The sequence below is a fragment of the Gavia stellata genome, chromosome 19 (genome assembly GCF_030936135.1).
Source record: "Gavia stellata isolate bGavSte3 chromosome 19, bGavSte3.hap2, whole genome shotgun sequence".
Lineage (NCBI taxonomy): Eukaryota > Metazoa > Chordata > Aves > Gaviiformes > Gaviidae > Gavia > Gavia stellata.
In genome coordinates, this window is record NC_082612.1 from 6,755,450 (window position 1) to 6,779,278 (window position 23,829).

Consider the following 23,829-nt stretch of genomic DNA (forward strand, 5'->3'; position numbering starts at 1 on the left):
TCTGAGATTTAGTTTTACATTTATACTTTGATACCACACTTAGGGCATTAGGAATTCATTCTGCTGAAACAAGGCAGCCTGCCATTCTCGACACGAGCGTACTGTCTACAGCTGTCCTCCTCTCTTTTTGGTGCATGAGTGAGAACTGCTCCCACGCACTTACATTTTTGTCAAGCTAAAATACTCGCTTGTGCTTCACTCAGAAATAGATTGGCCACTATCCTCTTTTTTATTTATATATTTCTTAAATAGGTTCACATACCCCAGATCAAGAAGTAGCCATATGAGACAGTCAGTCCTAGCTGTCACGTTTTTGAGGTAAACTAAACAGTTAAAGGTGAGGGTACCTCTTAGCCACACTTCATACAGAATTGAAATACATTTTTGTGCTCACAGAAGTGACTTTCTCAGGGAGAAAGATACTACTACCCAGTTCTACCCTAAATTTTAGTGAACCACTTTGATTTTAGTTTGGACTCAGACAGTTTTTGCCTGAGATGTACTAAAAGTCAAGGCACTTCCCACCCATTTTATTCCTGCTCCCTGTGTGGCTTACTGCTTAGCCACGAATGAAAGACCACCCACAACAAATTCTCCCTTCCTTATGGAAAAATTGGACATGCCGTAGGTCCTTTATGAGGTCTTAGATGGCAATTCAATCAATTACTTATTATTACTCAAACATATTCACTGTATTTTCTTGAAGATATTCATGAAGCTGATACGATAGCAAGTATGAAAACAGGCTTTACAGCAGGCCAGCAGCAGGTTCCAGCAGAACATCACTTCCATCACATTTGCCAATTCCTCAAACTTTAAGTACGCAGCTTAGTGTCAAGGAAGTTTGACTACAAACCTTTTTTCTGTCCAGTAAGGCCACCTTGTTCTCCAGCTGGTTGCTCACGCATTGGTTTCTACCACTACTTTTTTTACTGAAATGTTGCAGTGTTTAAATTCTGGTCCAAACTGGAATTAAATCTAATTTTAGGCAATGTCTGAATCCTCCATGAAAGGGATTTCTCTTTCTGCATAAGCTTCCAAAAGATTTCTTTCCTATCCATACATAGTTTAACCTGCTTGACAAGTAACAAGAGAGAAAAGTCAACCCTGAAGCCATACTAAGTTTCCTACCCTATATGTCAGTGAAATTTTAAAGCAACATCTAGTTGTTTTACAGAAATGTGACCTTTACCTCATGGAGACAGGGTTTTTTTGGATGAGGCAAAGCATTTTCACCCAGATTCAGGGACTGTCAAAAACTGCAAGTTGCAGACACTTTTCTGCCTTTGCTATTTCTTGGTTGAGCTACAACAATACGATCAGGCACAGTTGCTGGAGGACTTAACTTACCTTATACTACTACAAAATAGTACAGAGAATTTTCTAAACAAGATGATCTACTAGAAAACTAAGTTCCTGGTCTCTGATTTTCTTCTCAGCAGCAAGGGAGTGCAGTGAGTTACTACGTTCACCTGTAACAGTGGATACCTCCACAGGAAGGGCCAAGGAAAGACTGCAAGATGTTCAAAGCTAAGTTCAAGATCATGGAAAGAATGAAGGATTATCACAAACCCCATCGCTGCCCACCCTAAGTGTAAGGCGCACACTCTTGATGCCAGCCTGTCTTTCTAAGATAGATTGTACAATAATGTGTGTTTCAAAATATGTCAAAAAATTTTACAAAAACTAGCCACTCTCTTCTCTACATTTGCTTGTCCCTCTGTAGAGAGCTCCATGGAATTCAAGTACAGCAGAGGTTTTGGTCACATTAACTAAAGCGGTATTGGAAGTTGATGATCATGGTAAGGAAACTCTAGAATGATACTGAATAAGGTAATACACAATAATATAAATCAGTATTGTACTCCCTTGAACAGTAAATTTAGCCTGCCTTTGTCAGCCTACCACCACTATTATAGATTGTAAATTGTCAACTGAGCACAGGAGCTACAATAGTCGGGGTTAAAAATGAAAGGAAAAATGAATTAAGGCCTGATGTACACAGTGAGAGCTAGTGTTTGCCATCACACAGGTGGCTGAATAGAGGAAGATGCCTTCACCTGGGTTTGCAGCTGACCAAGGACAAACAGGGGAAGCGAATGCATCTCATAGGAGGTATCCTTGGTGGTGGTTGACAGGAAGAAAGGCACTTTGGAGAAGAGGAAGCTGGTGAGGAGTGACACATCTACTACATTTCAGATGAGAATTGTACTCTTTCTCAGCTTCTCTGGAGGATCTGATGACCTTTTCACAAACACTAATATTCGTCATAACACTGAAGCAGAAGTTTCCCCCCCCAAGCATATGAATCTAATTTTCCCTTTTTGTGAAATCAAGAATAATATCTGCTTACAACTTTGCTTTATGGTTGTACAAGACATACAAGTGTGTGGTAAAGCTAATAACCACATTAGAGAGAGCATGCTCTTGTTGTTAGAAGCCAGATCCAAATATTTCTAATGCAGCTCTCCATCACATAAGCACAGACACACACACACAAAAATAAATCTATAAAAGCAAACATTCCTATATATCATCCTAGAATAAAACTGCCTTAGAGCTGTTTCCTGTTACCAAAAGAAAGGACTATAAAAATGAAGGAACTCCTGATCTTAGGCTGCTATTTCCAACTCATGACCTTAATTTTATGGAAACTGTACCCTTGTGTTATTCAGATTTTACTCATAAAACATCAACAGAGGCAGTGTATAGGCATTGGGGAACAATCAAGAAAAATGTAAAAATTCTTTGAGCAGTAAAGAAAAATGTTGTTAAAATGATTAATTCTTATAAACGATGTAAGGAAAAGCCATTTGCTGTAGTGGAGATACGGTCCTTCTTTTCTGCTTTCTTTTTTACCTTAAAAAGAAAAAAAAAAAAGAACGAACAACAATTGCTTGGACCACTAGGATGCTGTAGCAAACATACAGTTTTACTTCCCTTATGTACTTTCCTGGCAATTACAACCTAGAAAAAAGATTAAGTACTGAAGATTATTTTATAAAGTAGGGATATATATCTACCTATTAATTATAACCTTACTCTAAACTTTTGCAGTATCACTCTGTACATCTTACTTTTAAGGAAGTCTTAAATCACAGCAGAGCGCCATTGAGTCTGATAAATATCCCATTACTACCTGTAAGTCTTTCAAATATTTGCAAGCTTTCAAGTTTAATTCAACCTGATTTCCTAAAAAGGCATATTCAGCATTTGCAAACCAAAGATGGACATTGAAAAGCAACTGAATACATATGAGAAGATTATTCAGACAAGACATTCTACCACAGAAGAAAAATAGTAATGGTCATAGAAATGAGAAAAAAATATTTGACTATTAGCAGTTCACAGCCTAATCGAAGTGCCAAGGTGACCTTAATTGCCTATGTAGAGATCTCACTACATAAATGGGGTGCTATTTTCAAAATTTCTAGAGGATGCATGGAATCTTTTCCCTTCTCAGAAGTGACAAAAGCACTCGAGTTCAAATTTTCCAAACCAGCTAGACTCCATGCTATGCACCTAAACACCATATGGAACTGTCAAGAGAGCACTCAAGCAGTCAGTAGCCGCGTTTTATCCAGGCTTGAGTCCAAGCCAGACCACAGACAGATTTCCAACCCGACTCCCATGAACAGCCAGCTTGGACCACCACGCTGCCACTTCACACAAATGTCTCGGTTCCGCAGCTAGGCCTCCAGACCCTGGAGACACAGACAAATCATTCCACCCAAACCTAGTTCTGACCCCCCAGGCCCATGTGGGTGTTGCATTGTGATGGGGCTTAACGGTTTCTGTTCAGCATAACATGAGATGAGTCTGCACTGCTGGACCCTGAGACACTCTCACCTGCATGGGGTAATGAGGAAGCCTGGCTTTACTCACCAGTGACCTTCACTGGAGAAGCCTGACCTGCACTGGCCAAGCCGGTCAGCTTCCAGACCCAGAGCGTTTCCACAGGGACCCACCTGAGTGCCTCCGCACCACACCACCCTGGTTCACAGTATTTGCAGGGCAGCCCAGCTCCTTTGGTCCTGTTATCCTAACAGAATGGCAGCTAAGCAAATTACGCAATTTAGGGCATTGGTGCAAGATTCTGAATCTTTAGCACTTAAATACCTTTGGAGAAAGGTAAACCCAAAAGCATTTTGGGGGTTGAGGGATGGAGCTGTCTATGTCCTCCCATTCATCTACACAGACACTCCTCACGCTGTTAGGAAACGACTGCCTCCTGAGGTCACTGGTTCAGAGCAAGGCCCCTTAAAAGTGTTCTTCCTAAGGAAATCCCCTCACCTTCAGTTAAAAGTATTTTTTTAAATGTTCTTTCTCTTAAAGCATTAGTCAAAGGCTATGGGAAATTGTACATCTTTGTGGCTTTTATTAACTTATTTCCTTTACAGCAATACACTGTAAAACCAGTAGTGAGACTCTTTTTAAACTCGAATGTTATTGTGGGGCCTTCAACAACCTCATGGTCCTTTTCAATGCTCAATAACCACCATATCTCAATATATAACCACCACCTTCCATATCTTAATATTGAAGACATTGATAGAATTTGCTTTTAAATGGTGCCTTTTGTGGGATTTTTTTTTTTGTTGGCATCCTTAGACAGCCTAGAGTAAAACCGGAATTGCTGAGTTCTGTTTAAGTAACAGCTAAAAATCAGAAAGGGACAAGGAAAAGAAGAATTGCCAGGACGACTTTCAGAATCCAAAAGCAGCAGAGAACAAGTTGTCTCACCTAGCGCTGAATGCGGAGGTAGCTGTCACCAGAATGGGGGCATCTGGATTACTGTAGAAGCCTGTAGAAACTCTCAGAATACACTCTGAAAATAAGGAAGAAAATCCAGAGCTAAAAGGGGGAGCAAAGTAAGTGTTCAGAGAATACACCTGGATTGCCTGCGTGCCTCTGTGGACATGAGAAGGCAGGACCAAAGACTACTGCAAATTGAAACTTCCATCTCCTGTGTGCACACACAGGCACACGTAGAGATTTGAAATGTGATCAGAACTCCATCGTAACAGAGAGTTGCAGCAGTTACTCCAGATAAAAGAAAGCAATAGATGATGGTTTCAGAAGACTGCAGCTTAAAGCAACAGGGGCTAAACCAACAGTAATACAGATATGAGGATAGTCAGATATATAATGAAAGAAGGAAATTCAAAGCAATCTTCCATGCCTGTAAGAAACATTTTTAAAGCAATTCAATTTTGAATCCATAATGAACATACACACACACAAAATAAGCCAAACCAAACTGTGCTTCTTGCTGAACAAATCTTAATATTCATTACTGGGACACATGAACCATTATGGTTTAGGGTTTTATTTTTGTACAGAACTCCAGAGATACATAACTGCTGAATAATATTTTCAGTTTGAGATTGGTTTTGATCTATTAAACTTCTAAGCTGCTTACTTCTTACTGGAATTGCCATTAATCCCCGATTTAATAAACAAAACTAGCAACAGCATTGCTTGCTTACCCTACAATCCCCCAAACCTTTCTCTGTTTTAAACTACAACCTACGCAATGGAACAGGATTATATTTTAGCAATAATACAATTTTATAGTTGGAATCCCCTTCAGTTTGAAGCAAACAGCAGCAGTGACTCATTACAAGGCATTTAAAAAAGGGGGTTTCCTACTGAAGTAAAACACCAATGAACATTACAGAAAACAAAAATCAGCGAAGATGACAGCAAAGAGGGAGCCCAAGGATCTACTAGGGAGGCAATACGATTACAGGATAAAAGTAATGGCTTTTATTTCAGCTAGAGATGCATGATCCAAACTGGATTTGTTATTCTAAAACCGAAACTAGAAGACATGCTGAAATGTGAGCCTTCGCTCTGAAACCCAGCTGAGCCAACACAAGGCTGCTATCATCAGTCAGCAGCGGTTTTGTAGTTTTTGCTTCATCCTAGATTCTGGCAGAGACAGAACCGTTGTACGCATCGCCTACAATATTGTATCTGACACAGAACTAGGCTTCGGTTTAACTATTGCACAAGACAGTAGAGAAACATGTTATCAAGCAGAAAGCCATTACCAATACCTGGGCTCATTCCATGAGTCAGAGCGGAGCAGTCTACTGCTTTCAGTAAGTATGAAGGTCATTTTTGCAATTACTGTTTCTAGGAAAGATAAACTCCCACACACAGTGAAAGCAGGAGGATGGTTACAAACTATGTGGGATGTTTCATATGTAGGCTGTACAAACAGGGGACGCCTTTTGCCTTGAATACAAATGCCAGCAATTAGGATTTTTAGTAACTGGGTGACAGCCCAGTGCGTGAGGTTCTCACAGAGCACTGGTGCATCAGTACGTTCGTGGTGGCATCCTGTAATTGGGGGGAAGCTCAGCAGGCAGAGGATAAAACTGGGGGTTGTTCTGCCACTGAACCACAGTGCTACCTCACCAAGTCACACCATCTGTCTATTTCCGTCCAGGAGGCATAAGAAAATTGTGCAGCTTAATGTTCCTACTGCGCTGTATCCTCCAACAAAAGATATTACTGCTGACTGAGTATAGTTGTTTTTAGGTATCATCTTTGTACTGAGTTTAGCTACGTAAGTTCTACTTCTTCACTACAGTGAGATGGGAACAAGGAGGCAATAGCAAAATGTCTTCTGTCTCTGCCATCTACCTGTGCTGTTAGCACAAAACCAAAACACCATGAAATTGAGCAACAATTCAAATATCTCACTTTCAAATGCCAGGCATAGAAAGCGAGAGGTAATCAGGCAGTGCGAGTGTACGTTAATTAAAAGGAAAGCAGTATGAGGGGTATCAAACAGCTCTATTTCTCCACAGCAGCTCCTGCAGGAGAACTGGCCAACACTTTCACCAACTTGTTTCTGAAGTCTTAATGACTATATAAATCAGAAGAGGCCAAACTCACCCCTTTATAAAACTGTTATTTCATAGCAGAGTTTTGTGGATGGCTTTTTAATAGAACAGGTCCTCTGGATTGACTTCTAGATTCAGGTATTAGAGACTCCTTTTTACTTTTCTCAGGCTCAGATGGCCCAATGCTTGCATCTAGAGAAAAGACACATAAACAAAGAAAACTATCAATGGAATCAAGGGAATCAATTAAAAGACTAATCACACAACCCCATAGAAGCAAAGAGGCCTGGGGTGGCTAAGGAAGAGAGGGGGAAAATGCCAGAGGCAAGGAAAGGAGGGACTGTGTGTTGAGACAAAGCAACAAAAAAGAAAAAAATCAGTACAGCTATGCTATGCTAGAAGAGAATCCACAGCATTTTCTTGGAAGTCTCCAATTCTTCCTTCTCAGTCAGTAAAGGAGCAAATTAAATTTACATTCATTATATTTATACACAAGCAGATAAGACATTCTGCTGGGCAAGAAAGAAACAGTAAATCTTTTTCAAATCTCTTTTCAGTCTTCTTTTCCAATCGCTCTTCTTCAAGCAATTTATCTTGCTACACCTCCCCCACTACAGTCTCCTCACCTGTAGGCCCAGCAATAAAGCTGGTTGAAAATGTTCTAAAAACTGGTCTGTTTGAAAATGATAATTCATTAAAACCATAACTCTTCTGCAGAAACATACTAATTACAACAGAAGTTTTACTGGGTGCAGAATTAATTTTCTAGTGAAAACGAAAAGGGAACAAATACTGGGCCAAAGGGAAGGAGTAGGACATATAACCACTGGACTCAGATCAATCAATATGCATATGCTTTGGGCACTCTAGCTCAGACAACAGCTAGCCTTTAATTTGCCACTCTTCACACACACTGGACAAGTACTTTGCCTCCCCCCCCACCTTGCAGAAAAGTGAACTGAGATCAGTGCTTCTGCTTTCAGGCAAAGTGAGGCACAAGAAGAAACTGGAACCTGCTACCCACCCATTTGCCCCCTTTCCAGCCCCCTATGCAGCCAGGTGCTCTGACCTCCTTACCCCAAGCACAAGAAAAGGCAATTGTTGGGAACTAACAGCCTCGCTCCAAATTTGTTGCTGCCCCTGCTGCATTTGTGTCTCAACCAGCTCCTGAACCGTTTGTTGCAGAGCAGCACTTGGAGAGTATCCTTCGCACCTCCATCCCTCCTGCAGCCCCTGCAATGGCAGCCCAGTCCTCCCTCACTCCTCGTTAGATCTGAGAAAAGAACTTTCTTCACCGCAAGAGACAGTGGGACTAGCTTCTATTTCACCAAGTCAGCATTTTTCTGCAAAAATATTCCCTTAAAAAGGTCCCAACTATTATTACAATTGTGTTAAATCACGCAATCCAGATAAAGACAACTACTCTTCCCCTCCCCAGGCAAAACAGGCTTTCTTATGCTGGTCTCTGATCATGTCCACGGCTTGAAAGCCTGCCTGCCAGGCAGCATCTCATTTTGTGTTCCCAGTCGTCTACCTGCTTCTGAGTGTGCATGCAGTATAGCCTCTGCTTGGTCATCCTCCTCCAGTCTAGTATTACTGCTTCGCATCTGGAAAACCATTGCAACTGGCTTCAAAATTCCGCTGAAATCAGTTAGCTATACATCCAAAACACACTCGATTGCAAGCCTTTCTGGGATCAGAGCTCCTGAGGTCTATTCTCCAGTAGTCCTCTCCTGTGGTGCCCAACCAAATGACAGAGCTCGTGCCAAGCGAGGGCCTTCTGCCAGCAAAAAGCTCCAGTGTGAGAATTCACATCAAGAGCCATTTGCAGAGGCAAGCTGCTGGAGATCAGGCTCTTGCTAGTGTCAGAACTTGATGCAGCCTCTTTTAGCCTGCTCAGTCTCACCTGCTTTGTTCCCCCAGGGTTAGCTGGGATTCATATTCTTCTGACAAGGCAAGCAGGCTGAGATGCCAGACAGGTGAAGCTGCAACCAGTGTATAACTGAGGACAGAAAAGAGATCCATTTCATAAGTGGTGCTGTACACACATGTAGCCAAAATAGTTACTCCAGTATCACTAAATAGGGAAAAAGGTCCTTACAAACAGTAGGTGAAAATCAGACGGTTGTAAAAAATGAACTCTTGGATAGTAAGATGTTGATTAAAGTTTTCTAAATACTCCTTTTTGAACAAAAAAAAAAAAATTGTAATTGTTTGGGATTTTGTCCCTACTGGTTTTTCCTTAGAACAGCAAACCTTTACCAGACAGGATAATGAGCTATGTAGTGAACCCATCTAAATCATGTCAGCTGCAACTGATTCTCATAATTTCTATTTCTGAATGTTTCACTCTAAAGTGAATCTAAATGTATTTAAAAAGTTAAAATTTATTTCTAAATAATACCATATGTATACACATACACAGAATAAAGTGCGTAACACCTCAATGGACTAAGGAAGAGCAAATTCAACATGAGGAAGTGTATCTCTATAGCTTATTTTTAACATGTTTCTGGGAAGCAATGAATTCCTATTCATGCCATTCATCAGGCTGTCTCTTGGAAAAAGCTTATAATCAAACCAGCAAACTGAATTGACTAAATACCAGATATACATTCACTAGAAGGAGCATGAGTGTGTGTATTTGTTTAACATCTAAATATAAAATATACCATTCACTATAGAAATCAATATAATTTTGCCCCTTGCATTTTTAGTTCAGTTACACTAATCACCCCAATAATATCGTATATTGATTCAAGTGTTAAAAAGGAATTCTGCTACTCTTCAATTTCCCTATTGTGCTATTTTTCTCATGCCCTCATTTAGCACCAGCAGGCAATTAAAAGACATTTTTAGTGTACTTAGCACGTAAATCAAGTAACTGGATGTATCAACCATTTAACAGGTTGACATTCATGTTTTCAGGGTTTGCAGCAGTTTTCAGAGCTGTAGTGAAGAAAACTTCTAAGTTATCCTCAAAGCACTGCAGGACAAGAAAATTCATTATGAAAGATATTTCCTTCACAGAAAATGTTAGCATTTATAAAGGAGATAATATGTATAAATAATGTATAAATAATCTCAGTGAGACCATTTCATGTAGGCCTTGAATGCATTACATCACTATGTTTTCTCCTATTATTAACTATGAGCCAGATACTGAGTTTTACATCAGCCAACTGAAATGTGTTTTACATAATGAATCTTGTTATTTTACATAATGGATCTTGTTATGCCAAAGGAGAGGCCAACATGTTGTGAAGAAAAAAAAATACCACAAAACTTAGTACCAAATTACCCAGAAATAGTAGAGAGCAGAAAAATGTTCTCCATATAAAAGAAAAGCAAATGAAGCAGGAATTTGGAAGGAATGTTCAGTGAAACCACAGTATTTCTCTTCTTTTATTACCACAATTAATCTTATTCTTTACTAACAGTTACTTTTTATTTTAAAGAAGGGCTTATAATAGATATTGGCTTGTTGTATATGCAGGTATGCCACACACACACAGGACCCTGCTATTTCTGGGGTGCAACAGACTTGGCTCAGCAAAACACTCGTTTTCTCAAATATTAGCCTGCAAAAAAAAATAACAACTGTTTTTACCACTCATCTTGTTCTCCCCACTGCCCAGGTTTGCCTCATCAGCTGTGCGCACTTGGATTTTGAGCATCTTTGGGAATGGTCTTCTCCAGCCCTCATCTCCTACCCTGCATCTGTCCTGCATCTGCAGCGTGGTCCTGAACACACTGAACTGAGAGATAAAGTTCACTATTACACTCACTGGAGCAGAAACAAACGTCATTTTTCATATCACTCACATGCCCTGCAGAGGAAAAGGGCAACTTTCAATCTACAGCCTTCTTATGGATTTAAGACTACTGCTAGTCCTCAAAATCTAGGAAGAATTTCAGTGGCACATAGCCAGTGAAGATGAAACTGTAATAGTCATCATTTTTAAAGCTGCTGAGTTACTAGATTTCATAGCTGAAGAAATGAAAATTAAGTTACTCTACCTTGGTGCAGTAGAAAACAAGGAAACAAAGTTGAAGAAGCATGCCGAAGTGCTTTGAACAGTCAAATATGTCTTCATCTACTCTTTTTTTTTTTGGGGTGCTGGCCTGTATTGTGTTTAATGTTTCAAGGAAAAAACAAGCTTCAGTGTCAGTTACAAGTCCACAGGACCCGCTTATTTCAGATGCATTGCCTCTATCGCTCTGCACTGAGAATATGTCATTAGAAGACCAGTCTAATTTGAACTCTTGTTAAATTAGTAGCTGGGTCTGCATTGCGAAGTTGCTTCAAATGACATTATCCTTTCACCTTAGGAAAAAAAAAAGTCTGTGTCAAAAATCAAAAGCCAGGAGGCTGTTTACAGAATTTCCACTTTAACTGCTGTTTGTGAAAGCTCAGTTAAACGTTTTGGTACTTTTTGTGTTCCAGGAAGCAGGACTGGGGGTCTGATTGTATAACCAAAGAATTCAGTAAGAACAGTAATTACTTTCAGCGGTTCTATAAAGAGTACTGTATATGCTATATACGTCTAAAGTCCAGGGGAACAGTTAATTTAATTAAAACCTTAGCAGTCTAACTAACAGGACAGCACCAGTCGTCTTCATTCCGAAACACCAGGGAATATGGCAGCTTATCAGCAGCATCCCAAGTTCTTCACTGGGAGGAGTTCATCACTGGTGTTGGGGGTCCCTCTGGGTTATGTTTATGTTTTCTTAACACAGACAACTCTCTTGTACTCAGCTACCAGTTTAAGTTTCAAATTACAACACGGTCCACCCCAGTCCCAACTAACATAAAGGATTACTGTTTGTTAAACGATTACATCTAGGTTCTCAGATATTTATATAAATAGTTTTTACAGAGCAAAGCTCAGATACATCAGCAATAAACAATTGCCTGGCTATTAAGCAACATCCACAGCAAAGGCCAGACGCCCTGAGACACCTATGGCCTTTTACTACTAACGGCAAAAGTCCTGTTTACCAGGCTATAGAGTCTCCATCCGAACTGCCTCTGTAGCAACAGCAAAATGTTTCTTACAAGGCAATGTACCCAGCATGCTCATGGAGTATGCCAATCTGCTAAGTCTGCTGGAAGGCCCAAGTACAAGATCAAACAATTTAAGAGAGAGGCAAGTCGCTAAATGCCTGTACAGACATTGTCAGTGCATAATGAACTGCACAGTCCTGACTAGTACCTGGGGAAACTCAAATCCATCTCTGGACTGTAAGAGTAAACATGAACATTTTGATCTATTTAAGTAATACTATATGTTGAGGATAATGGAGAAATCACTTTGGTGATGTTTAAGGATGTCTTGAAGAGGTAGCGTCAGACTTTAAACTGAACCGGTTGAAAAATAAAAAAAGCAACATGCAAATATTTCAGCTTTGTTTTCATCCAAAGGCAAGTTTGTATGGCTGTCTCCTTCCAGCATTCTAATTAAAAAAAATATAAAATGAGACTTTATGCTGGAGTTAGAGCATAAATTATTCCAAGAGACAACAGTACAGAATATCAATCTTAACTGATTTAATTGTTATTAAGACAAATAGTCTAATATTTTTTGCTTGTAATGTATAAAGAAATGGAATTTCTATAGCAATGAAAATCCTAAGAATTCCTAGATTTCTGCTTAGCTGATTTGATTAACTACTTATTCAAACAATTTGCTTTATCAGTTCTGAAATCTCAATTTTAAACCTGAAGATTTGGCTGGTAGTAATTCCAGAAACTGCATTGAAGGCAAATCCAACAGTCACCATAAAATCTGACAACAAAAGTGTCATCTTTCAGTTCTCTGCTGTCCTTAGTTGCCAAACAGCATCTTTGATGTTGTGTATTTCATCCTGTCTACTAACTACAAGTTACAAAGACAATCCTGAAAAACTATAGACAGGTGCAGAAATTTAAACATATCCCATGTGGATTATTTGGGCAACATTTTTCCCAACAAGCCTTTCAGTTTATTTCCTCCTCAAAAATGAGTTATAGACGATTCTGTGAAACATCCCACAAGGTGTCACTAGAGATGCATCAGCCAAAATCCTCCTCAAACATCCCCCCCAATTTTTGCTTCCCCTTCCTATGAAGCGTGTTATAGACAGCTTTGAAAACATGAAAAAGAGTTAATGTCTGAGCAGAAGCGTGCTTGTGCAGTGCTGTCCTTTAAGTTGTGGCATATTAAACAGCTAAGCAATAATTTGAACAGCGACTTAACCAAGTACATACGGATCAATGGAAAATGCAAGTCAACTTTAGGCATCAACTTTTAATGAACCAGCTCAAAAAATTTGTGATGGGTTTTACGTTTTACATAGTGGGTGTCAGCAGAAGAGGCACTGCCCCCTTTTCAGACTCCTAATACAGAAAGAGGAACAAAATCAATCATCAGCTCTGCCTCAGTTCCACACTAATACCACGAAAGATGTTTTGTCTCATTTTATTTTATTTTCATCACTCACAGTTTTATACCCATCTTTTACCAATCACACCTATCCCTGAAAGCTACACAGATGTTTTGCAAATATCTGTTATCATCAGATACAATGGCACGCTAGTATTCTCATTTACAGTTATCGCTTAAGGTCCTTTCTATTGAACACTGTATGAACAAAGTATGAATTCAAAACTACTTTGTTGGATAAACAAATAATTATTCCCCCTTCCACCTCCCCCCATATTTCCCATTCTTGGGGAGGGGGGGGGAAATCACATCTCACTTGAGATAAGGGTTAATTAACATTTGAAAAACATCTTTGACACAGAGCTCTCAAGTAGAAATTACATTTCAGTGCCAAATTTTTCCTATTCTCTGAAAAATCAATGATTTACAGCCTTAGTAGATGACATATTTACTCACAGATGAACAGTGCAGAGGCATATCACTGACCTAGCACTAACCTGCTCCAAAAAGACTCAAATACACCAGATGTAATGACTTACATTGCCTATTGCCTAGCAGCCAGTAGTAGTAGTCAATTGCTGCAGAAATTAATCAATTCACCCCACCCCGTGCTACATGTCAGCTTCCAAATAATGACCCACACAATGCAAGCAGCCAAGTCCTACATGCCCATGCTGTGATGCATAGGACCGACCTAAGTTGATTCATTTTTAGCTTTTAGGGACTGTCCCTTATTTCTTTGATAGAATCCCTTAAATGATCACTCCCCTCTTCTTTCATTCTTCAAGAGAAGCAGGAAAGCCAAGACAATCCACCAAATCTTTGCAAAGCAATAGCAGGCAATGTACATGCAAATGAACCTTGTCCTCACTACACAATCCAGCCCAGACAGAGATTCTTAAACAGGAATGAAGCCACACAGGGCTTTTTTTTCCAATTTGTCATCACAAAACTGCACTAAATTGTACACCTAAAATAAGAATTAGGGCTGTGGATTCATGGTTCAGGCTTAAGTCTACTAAAAAGTTGTATTCTGTCCTTACAGATCCTGAAATAAAAGATTGTGCCAGGAAAACATCTCTAAAAGGTCATATCTGAACAGCCAATTTTGCCCTCTAAAGGGACTCATCCAGCTAATGGCAATGGTTCAACAAGTATTTTGTGCAAGGAAGAGCTTGAAAAAACAGCAGAAGGTAAGGTCCTCATGGCACGTCTAACTAGATGTTTCTAGGTAGAAAACTTACCAAAGTTTCCCCAAAACATCATGCTCAGCAATAAAGGCTGGGGGGAGCATGCTGGGGGGGGAAGTGATCAAGCAGCTGTGTGGGTGCTCCGCTGCTGGCCACCCACAAAAGGCTTACAACCATATGATAGAACTGGAAGGGTTACATGCTGCCTTTATGCTTAGGACAGCAGCTGAACAAAAGATTGGGAGGAAAGCTAGAACAAGGACACTTCTAGAGCTTCCCATGACTATTTTTGAGACTGAAGAGACTTTCCAGATAGTAGCAAAGAGTTAAGACCCGCTGAGAGAAGACTTCTGCACACTCCTGCAGGAAGGCTGCTCGCTCTCTAAAGGTGGTTCCTCTCCAAGAAACAGCCATGCTGGCTGACACCAAGTCCTATGCATAAGATCAAAGGGGGGGGAAAAAAAAAAATATCTATATTTATGCATAGCCTTTAAAATAAAATAATTTCAAATGCCATTCAAAAATGTTACATAGAAAGGACTTCTGCTGCTAACTAAAATAGAAAACAAAAATCAAATTTAAAATATCTCCACTTAAAATGGGAATATAGCTGTAACTAGCTTGTATATGGGAAATATGAGGGCTTTGTGTGCCATCTCTCTTACAGGCCAAATACTGGCTTTATGGGACAAAAAGTTTAGGATATATAATATACACACACACCCCAGTATAATATAGAGACTATTTAATAAAAAGTATAGCACATATATCATGTTGGGTCTATTTACCCAGTATACAGTTAATACAAAATGTGACTATGGTCTCAGGTGGAGTTAAAGGGTTTTATCTGATTGATTTGTACATTATAACCATGATAGCAGTAGCAACAGCCTATAACATGTCCAAATACAATCCCTAAGAGGTAGTCATTTTACATTTCCTAGAATAAGCAACTAAGTTATTCTGCATGGATGAGTAAAAATAAGACTATTTAGCATAAGGCTTCATATATTTTATGCAGAGGTAGTAAAGTGGGTTTATTCCACTTCAGACTTTATAAACATACATCAACGACTCTTTGAAGAACTTTATCATTTCATGAGCATGGTGCAAATTATGACAAAGACTTCCCACTTTTTCTCATGGTTTGTGTTACCTGGGATAGCCAGGATTCTTATCCTCCATTTACACTCTTAACAGGTTCAAATAATAATTTGTTCATTTGCCCTAGTATTTGTGGAGCTTTAATTTATATCACTATGGCAAGACTTGTATTTTACAGATGATCTTGACAAGCTGCTAAATTTGTTTCCCTACACAAGGGTATTTTTTTTCTTTTTTAACTTTAATAGCAATGTTCCCCCCGCTCCCTTTGAGATTTTAGAGGCTTTTTTTGTGCATAACATGTTCTAATGAATGTGTGGAGACTGTAATAAAAACAGATCACTTTTTGAGATCCTTTACACTTTAAAGTTCACCACTTCAGAACTAAGATTTCTCCCAATTGCTAATAAATAACTCTATATTCCACCTCGCCAAGTTTCCCCTTTGGCTTCCCCCCACTATATCACCAGATTTGGGAAGCAGGATGTCTACAGCTATGGGCCTTTTAGTACACTCCAGGGAGTCTGGAAAAGAGCTGTCTGAAGGATTTCAGAGTGCATTGATCTCTATTTTTTTGTAGGTCCATTCACTAATTTATGTTTCAAGTGCTCAGTTTCAGAAACAAGACAGACAGACCTAAGTGTGGTATTTGTTTGTTTTGGAAAACAGAAGTTTTCCAAAGCAAAGGGGGGGACTTTCACATGTTCCTCTCAGAAAGGAAAACTTAAAACATCTCAGGTAAGACTCGGAAAAAAAACACCCCAATAAAACCAATTTCTATCAGATTGTTTATACCGTTGATCCTTGGTCACTCATCAGCTCTCATTCCTTAGCTCAGGTTTTTGTCCCCCCACTGTTTCAGGGCATGGTTAAGCTCAAATGACCTTATATTGCACCCTCCCTCATATTGGAGCAGACCCATTCCCTTTCCTGCCAGTGACATCCTCTTTCTGCAAGGAAAAACAAAATTTTAAAGTTCCAAGACTGGATTTAGATGTTTAAGCCAGTAAAAATCAGAGAAGTGTAGGCTTTCAACTTCAGTATCCTCCAAAATACATCATGGCTATTATAGCCTTTTTAAGAGCGTCACAGAAAATATCACAGAAATCCCAGAGATGAAAATAAGGAAATCCTTTAAGAAATTCCTTGTCACATGCAGCTTTCACTAGGAACCAGAATAAGAAACCCAGTCTTTATTAGCACTATCAGAGAGAAAGAGCTGCGTAACCTATGCGTTTCAAAGCACCATCGCACGAAAGAAAAAAAAAAAATCCAACACCTCTCTCCATGTTTTTCCTAATATTAATTCTAGGGAGAGGGGAGATCTATCAAACCCTTACCAAATCCTATAATCAAACAGATGCTTTCAAAAGCCTGTAGGACAACGATTCTCTTAGGAGTAACGGGACTGGAAAAGCAAGCTAAACCCAAGACAGCTTTTCGTGTGCAGCAACAGTGCCATCTACAGCCTGAGAGAAGCCAGAACACAATGTATGTACGGAGCTGCCGCGGGCAAAGACGTTTTTCAGACGTTTTTGCCACAAATCTGCAATTCAAGTTTGACTGAGGACGCAGCTTTAACATGATATTTCGTGGGATATATTTTTATACTTTACCCATGGAGAGGCTATATGTTTTCTAGCTATTTGTTCTCAGATTGCATGGTCTTTAAGACCCTTCAGCTATGGATCCAAAGATAAGTCGGGTGCTTAACAGATGTGCCTATGGAAACCATATGTTAGAGGCAAGAGGTGAGAAGCAGAACATTGCATTTCTGTTGTCACACTCACACACGACACTACACAGAGCGTATTTTACAGACTCCCAGAAGAAAGTTACTGGACCTTTTTATAAGCCGTAGTTCAGCTGTCATCTGTACAATCAAGATGGACATCCACACTTGTTATTTGAAGCAAGAAAAATCAACTCTCCCAGTGCAGCTGGCACATCATTGAGTAGCCTTACTTCCTAGGAATTAGAAATATGTAAAATCAAAGAAATAGAATATAAAAATAGAAATACGTCAATAAGTAGCATTAGAAATAGAATGTCAATATAAATATCTAAAGTCATATTCAGAAATAACAATAGATACTACATGCAAGCTACCAGAAAGAGAGCATTAATAAGCACCTGGAAGCTTGAGCTGATGCAAGTTACATTTTCTTTATGTACTCAGCGGGCCAGATGGAAAGGCAGAAAACATCCCTTGTTTATGCCAACGATGTCAAGTGGAGCTCATCTATTTTACCACAGGGGCCTTAACAACTCTACCAGTGCCGCCTGACTCGGCCCACATCATGCATCACTGCACATCTCTCCACACTGCCCCACCTCACCACCTTCACTGTTGTTACAGCTGCACTCAGGCCTGATGCCAAGTGTGCCTGACAGCTGCATGCACTTCTCTTAGGGGAGCTGGAGCTTCACTAATACATGTAAGCCTTTTGTTAGGTAAGTGCAGGTGTCTCAGTAATTGCAAGCTTTCTTACCATATGCAAGCCAAATGTAACCAGTACAGTGGGCAAGGTCTTCCCAAGGGTGCAGATAGCCTGAAGTAAGGACTGGAAATGCAGTTCATACATCTGAAAGTCAGCCGTGATGGAATGCAAACTCTGAAACACAGGACTGTGTCACTTCATCATCAAAATTCATTGCCTGGTTATTCTAATCTGTATAAAAGAGATAAGCGGGTCACAGGGAACTCAAGGAATTGCTTCAGGGAAAGCAATAGAAAAAAAGAAAAGGATAGAGGCTAAGTGAAAAAGTAAAACAAACCCATGAGGCGAGAAGAAGAAAAGGAGCAAGGCAAAAGGCAGAAGCCAAATCTCAACTTCCCACTAAACAAAGCTGACTGTTAGGAGAGAGTGATCTTAAGCAATAGGTAACCACAGAGTTCAGTGACTCTATGAATGCACAAGGCTCCCGAGGATGTCACTAGAATATGAAAAGCGGCGTACAGGAAGTAGCCCTCATACAAACTGAGAACGATGATTGAGTCTCTTCACTGAGTGAATCCAGCGCAGTCGAGTTGGCAGTTTTCTCACCCTTCACAGCCGAATCCGGACACTAGGGAAAGACATCTAAAATGAAGAGTAGGCAATTCATAAGCTTGTTAAAGCTGATTTGTAGAGCAGATCTTTCACAGTACAGCACAGTTTATTTTGTTCTTGTTTTGTTTTTTAATTTATTACCCAATTCTATGTTACCTACTCAGACATTTCATTATGGGTACATGTTTCCATGCAAAGAGACTGCCTCCATCTAGATCCCAACTCAGTATATATTAATTGGAACACTTATCTTCCCACACTTATACCCCCTCCTCCACCTATCTTAAAATCAAATCTGCTCCACAGCAGAAAGCATGTAAGCTCCCACCTGACCAATAACCTTCCCAGTACTGCTAGCTTTTCATCTCACCTCTGTTGAATGCTTTACTTCAGACTCTGCTGCAAATAGTAGTCATTCAGGTTTGGTTTATACTGGAGTTTCTGTTATCATCTACAAGTGCACTGAAAAAGCCTGAAATCCTTCTCATTTATTTCCAAGACATAACGAGAGAATTGTGGACACCTTGTCTTAAATTATTTAATTAAGGCTTTGCTCAGGGGCAAGGGGGAAAGATGGTCTAAATAAGAAATTGAATGTGATTAAAGCTGTAAGTTTAAGATGTAGGAAAAATCATGTCAAGTCTGAAAACAGGACTTCCAGTTTATAAAGAGGCATTTCCAGTTTATAAATAAGCATAAAGATACACATTTACACTCACACATTGTGAATTCTGTACAACGAAAAAGTTAAGCATCCAAAGGCACTTGTATTCCAGCAAACAGAGCAAACAAAGATATAGCTGTCAGGAAAGACTAAATATTTATTCCATGAGGCACTGTTAAAGCCTCAGCTGAAACGTTGCATACAATTTAAATCATGCGCATTTGGAAAGGAATAGAGAAGAACCATGAGCAAGAGAACATTAAACTTACCTGACAAGAGAGGGTCCCAAGAAACCTTGGTGTGATTAATTTAGAAAAAATGAGTGCTGCCATTGGAAAGAGCAAACAAAAACTAGAAAGCTATAAAGACATTTCAACCAGAAATTTAAAAAAGAAATCTTCCTATAAGAAAGGAGTGCTGATCTAAAAAAGTCTTATGTCATTTTAGGATAGAGTCCCTTTCATAAACTGACCATATTCCACAAACAGCAGCTGAACCCAGTGAGCTACACCGCTTACGTATATTCCCAAGCAAACCTCTTAGAGGTACCATATAAGATTGTATCAGAAAATGGTGATACAGTATTTTAAATATGATTGCTTCATGCTAACTTTGTATTTAACTTTAATTTTCACTGTTACCATCATACAAAGAGATATATATACATAAATTCACAACAGTAAAAAATTCCAAGATATGCCATTTTCAAAGTCATGTAATAATTTCCTAGTAACAATTGGGAAAAAACACATCACACCCACAAGAACTGTTTGAGCAGTGATAGTACAAACAGCTAGATTTATAGATGTAAAAGAAAGAAAAATCATGAACAGAACTAGGTATCAAAGTAAATTTATAGGAGGCTAACTTGGATTATACCAGACCAAAAAAAAAAAAAAAGGGCAGTGAAAACATGGTAAGGCCACTGTGCAATGGGACCAGAAAGGTTATAGGCCAATGTGATATGTAGCTGCAGGGATTTATTTTGGATGAGAAGGAAAAAGTTGTGGTCAGTGTGTATAAGAAACAGGTTAAGGCTTTCTGAACGTGAACAAGATTTTTGAAATCAAGAAAGACTTTGTCTTCAGCAGTTGATCTTAATTACATTTTTCTATCCAGGTGCTTAATAAAAGGACATCTGTAAAAACACCTGGCTATGGTCTGTGAGACAAGGTATCTTCTGTTAGCAGTAGAAGAAAATGGATGGACTGACACTGTGCTGACATGGAATTTAAGCCTGAAAGTGATAACTCTTACAGGTCAGCAATTATATAGGAATGAGCACATGAGGATTGAAAAAAATGCAGAGGCAGATGAACGATTTCTTCCTTTTGAAGGAGGGAAAGGACTATACTGGCACCTGAAGTTTTTACATTCTTATCTGAATCTGGGCACCTTTGCAAATGAGAGCAGACTAGAGAAAAAACAAAGAATTCAAGTTCTGCTGAGTATTTCCAAGTTTCTCCCTCACCCCCAACACACACACCCCTACAGAGTGCTTCTGCTGTCCAGCTACACAGGGCTGCTTCAAAACACACACAAATACTTGTATACATTACTGAAGCTCTGAAGTTGTTTCTTTTGATATGGCTTGAAATACCTTCCCTCCCACCCCCTCCAGTGGGAACATTTCAAGTTGAGGTTTTCCCATTTTCTCACCAGCAAGTGACATAAATGGATGATGTTTGGGACAAAGGTTTTAAGATTATTTTTCCAAAGAATGAGAAATAAGCAGAAGTTTCTGCTTTGAGAAAAAACCCTGGAAAACATAAGGAAATAAGAGCTCTTCATAGAAAGCTTTGTATTCCACAGGAGGCTTATCTGTCAACAAAATTCAAGTAACATTTTTCAGGCAGCAGACATCTTTCAAGTCTTGATTTGAGCTTTAAGCATCCTACAGGACATAGATACAATTTCTAGAAGTCTGTTTGTACCTCTACTAAATTTCTAGAAGCCTTAAATATCCTTAAACCTTCTCAAAAACAATCCTGGCTTGTAGGACAGCACTTCTGCAGCAAAATGGATGCTATCTCAGCTTGACTTGCAGGACTGTTAGTCTTTATTTCTAGGAATGAAAGGAACCAGGTTTTACTGCTGTTGATTGACCGTGTTTTGTTGTACTGATGTGGCTGAAAAGTTTAGGGAGGTTAAAGTCTCATAATAAAACAGTATATGACTCTGGAGGAGAGCACACTCTTAATTTATTCCTCCAGCTGTCCCTATTACAGGGTTACAGATCAGTTGCTAAATCCAAGGTAAGCACCTATTTCAGCATTAGTTCTGCTCAATCTGATGAAGTGCAGCAAGCTTCACCTACAGTTGCATCAGGTCAAGGAGTACCCTAAACACTAATTTACTCCAGTGTGATTTTTCTTTTTTAATGCAAGAATCATAAATATTTAAGCATAATTTTTTAAAACAGACATGCCTCTATAAAATGAATTCTGGATGAGGCAGCTCTAATCACTGCAGCTGCTTACAGACAAGTCAGTAAGACAAAAATTGCTACTTTTGGCAAGACAGAGCAAAACCCAGAAGTCCCAGAACTGGAAACAATACCCATGCAAGCAGCAGTAATCAGAAGCTGGTAAAAACAGCATCACATCCTAATAGCAGCATTGGAGATAGTAATTAAAATCAGGTTCTATTATAGGATCAGAGAAAATCTGTGTAACATTTGAGCAGGACTTCACATCTTGACAGTTTTGAGGAACTAGAGCCACTTGCAATAAGTTATTAGCTAAATAATAATAGCATGGATTCTTTATCTTATCAAACAACCAGATTTTTAAAATAACTTCATAATCCATCAATTTCACTGGCACTTCAACAGCGGAAGCTAACAATGGCTTGAATTTCCAGCAAAACTCCTGGAAGCCTGTTTTGAGGTGTCAAAGCAGGACTTTCAGTATAGACAGAAATAAATCCTTATGTGAATGTTTCTGAAGGAATATATACAATCTAACCCCCTGCTGTGTTTCTGCATTAAATCACTGTTTCTCTAAAAGATGTAAGCTTTAGAACGTTGCTGTTAATCAGAATTCATCTACAACATAAAGGAGAACCTACTTTGAAAACCTGTAGCTTTGAAAACCTTAAAACAAACATGAGGTATAATCTGCTAACCAGGGTGCAGGGAAAAATAATTCTAATCCTCCTCTTTCTGCTGTTTCAGGAAAACCTCCTCCTCTTCTCACCAGGTAAGTCTGATGCAATCAGACCGTGCTCCCAATGCTGTCTCCTCCTTGCCCTGGCTGAGCTCCATTCCACAGCTCCCACTCAGAGGAACACCAGAAAGGCAGCTTTCACTCTTCCCAGCCTTTTGCCCTGTGCATTTAGATGCTGTCCTGGTCCCAGAACTGCTGTCTAAATAGTTTCTAGACTTTCCCAAATTTTATAACAATCAAATCATTCCTAATCTATATAAAAATATAGCTTGCCATGATTGTCTTCCTATCCCATCTCTCTAAGTCACCAGCTCTACTAAATCCTTTCATCTACTTATTCCTTTTTTTTCCCGGGCAATAATAATCTTGTCCTCATCTTCAACACTCTTTGCGTAATTCTCTCACCTCTCAGGTGTCCATTCCCCTCTACAGGATCACTTGTTTTAATAGCTTCTACCATACTCAAAGACTCTGCAAGCAGCACATACAACCATTACACATTAGCTAAGCATGTAATCAGCATATAGACATTACTAACACATTGCCAAGCTAAGAACTTACATACTTACCCCTTGATGTAGGCACATCGCAGATCTCTGCTGCCTTGGCAATCATGAGATACATGGAGCAAGGCTGCCTCCCATTATTCCTTGGAACAGGCTGATATTCAATATTTTTAAATTGCTATCTTCTAACTCTCCCAAAAAAATCTTTCCTCTCATGCCTCAATTTGAATTTCTTATCTCCATGAGTTGCCATTACTATCTTAGAAAAAACAAAAAAAATGTAATTGTTTTATTACATGTCTTTAGAACACGTACTCTCAGCTCAGCAACTTTTTCAGCAAAGCTAAGGAAAGGACTTGCATCTGTGCTTCATAACTGAGCCTTGGACAGCTGAACCCCGGACAAGGGTTTACACCTACTTAGGTGTACTTTTCAACAGCTCATCTCTGTTTTGCTCATGTCATCAGCCTTCAAGCATTTGTCCACCTTTCCCTCCAACATCTCCCTTACATTTAGGGCATACTCCATTCTAAATCCTTACCACCACTACCATTCCCTCCAAACAGATAATTTCTCAGAGGTATTCTACCAGAGCAAAGTAGCTTCAGCAAGAGACAAGTTTTTTCTTCTTGACTGAGAACCAGCAACTTGCAGGTTTACAGTTGATCTACAAACATTTTTACATAAACTCATTTTGCAAAGACTAGGCAGCACGCCTCTAAATGCTAACCATAACCCAAGGTCTGATCATCTTTGGAGCTTGGTTTTTGTTGAGAATTTGGCTGAGGATGTTCTGAGCACACACTGCCAGATTGAGACACAGCATCTTCTCTGCTACTCTTTGTTATCCTTGTCTAGGGAAC

General features: G+C 39.4%; 1 protein-coding gene across 1 annotated transcript in view; it reads right to left on the bottom strand.

Moving 5' to 3' along the window:
* The window catches only part of TNIP3 (TNFAIP3 interacting protein 3), an 85,395-nt gene extending 62,311 nt beyond the window's left edge, over positions 1–23,084 (bottom strand). The window contains exons 1-3 of the mRNA XM_059826727.1: positions 23,030–23,084; positions 22,866–22,931; positions 19,563–19,618 (exon numbers count right to left, since the gene is read on the bottom strand). Of these exons, the coding sequence (XP_059682710.1) occupies positions 19,563–19,618; positions 22,866–22,931; positions 23,030–23,084 (177 nt within the window). The remainder of the gene's footprint in view (positions 1–19,562; positions 19,619–22,865; positions 22,932–23,029) is intronic.
* Positions 23,085–23,829: the final 745 nt, after the last annotated feature.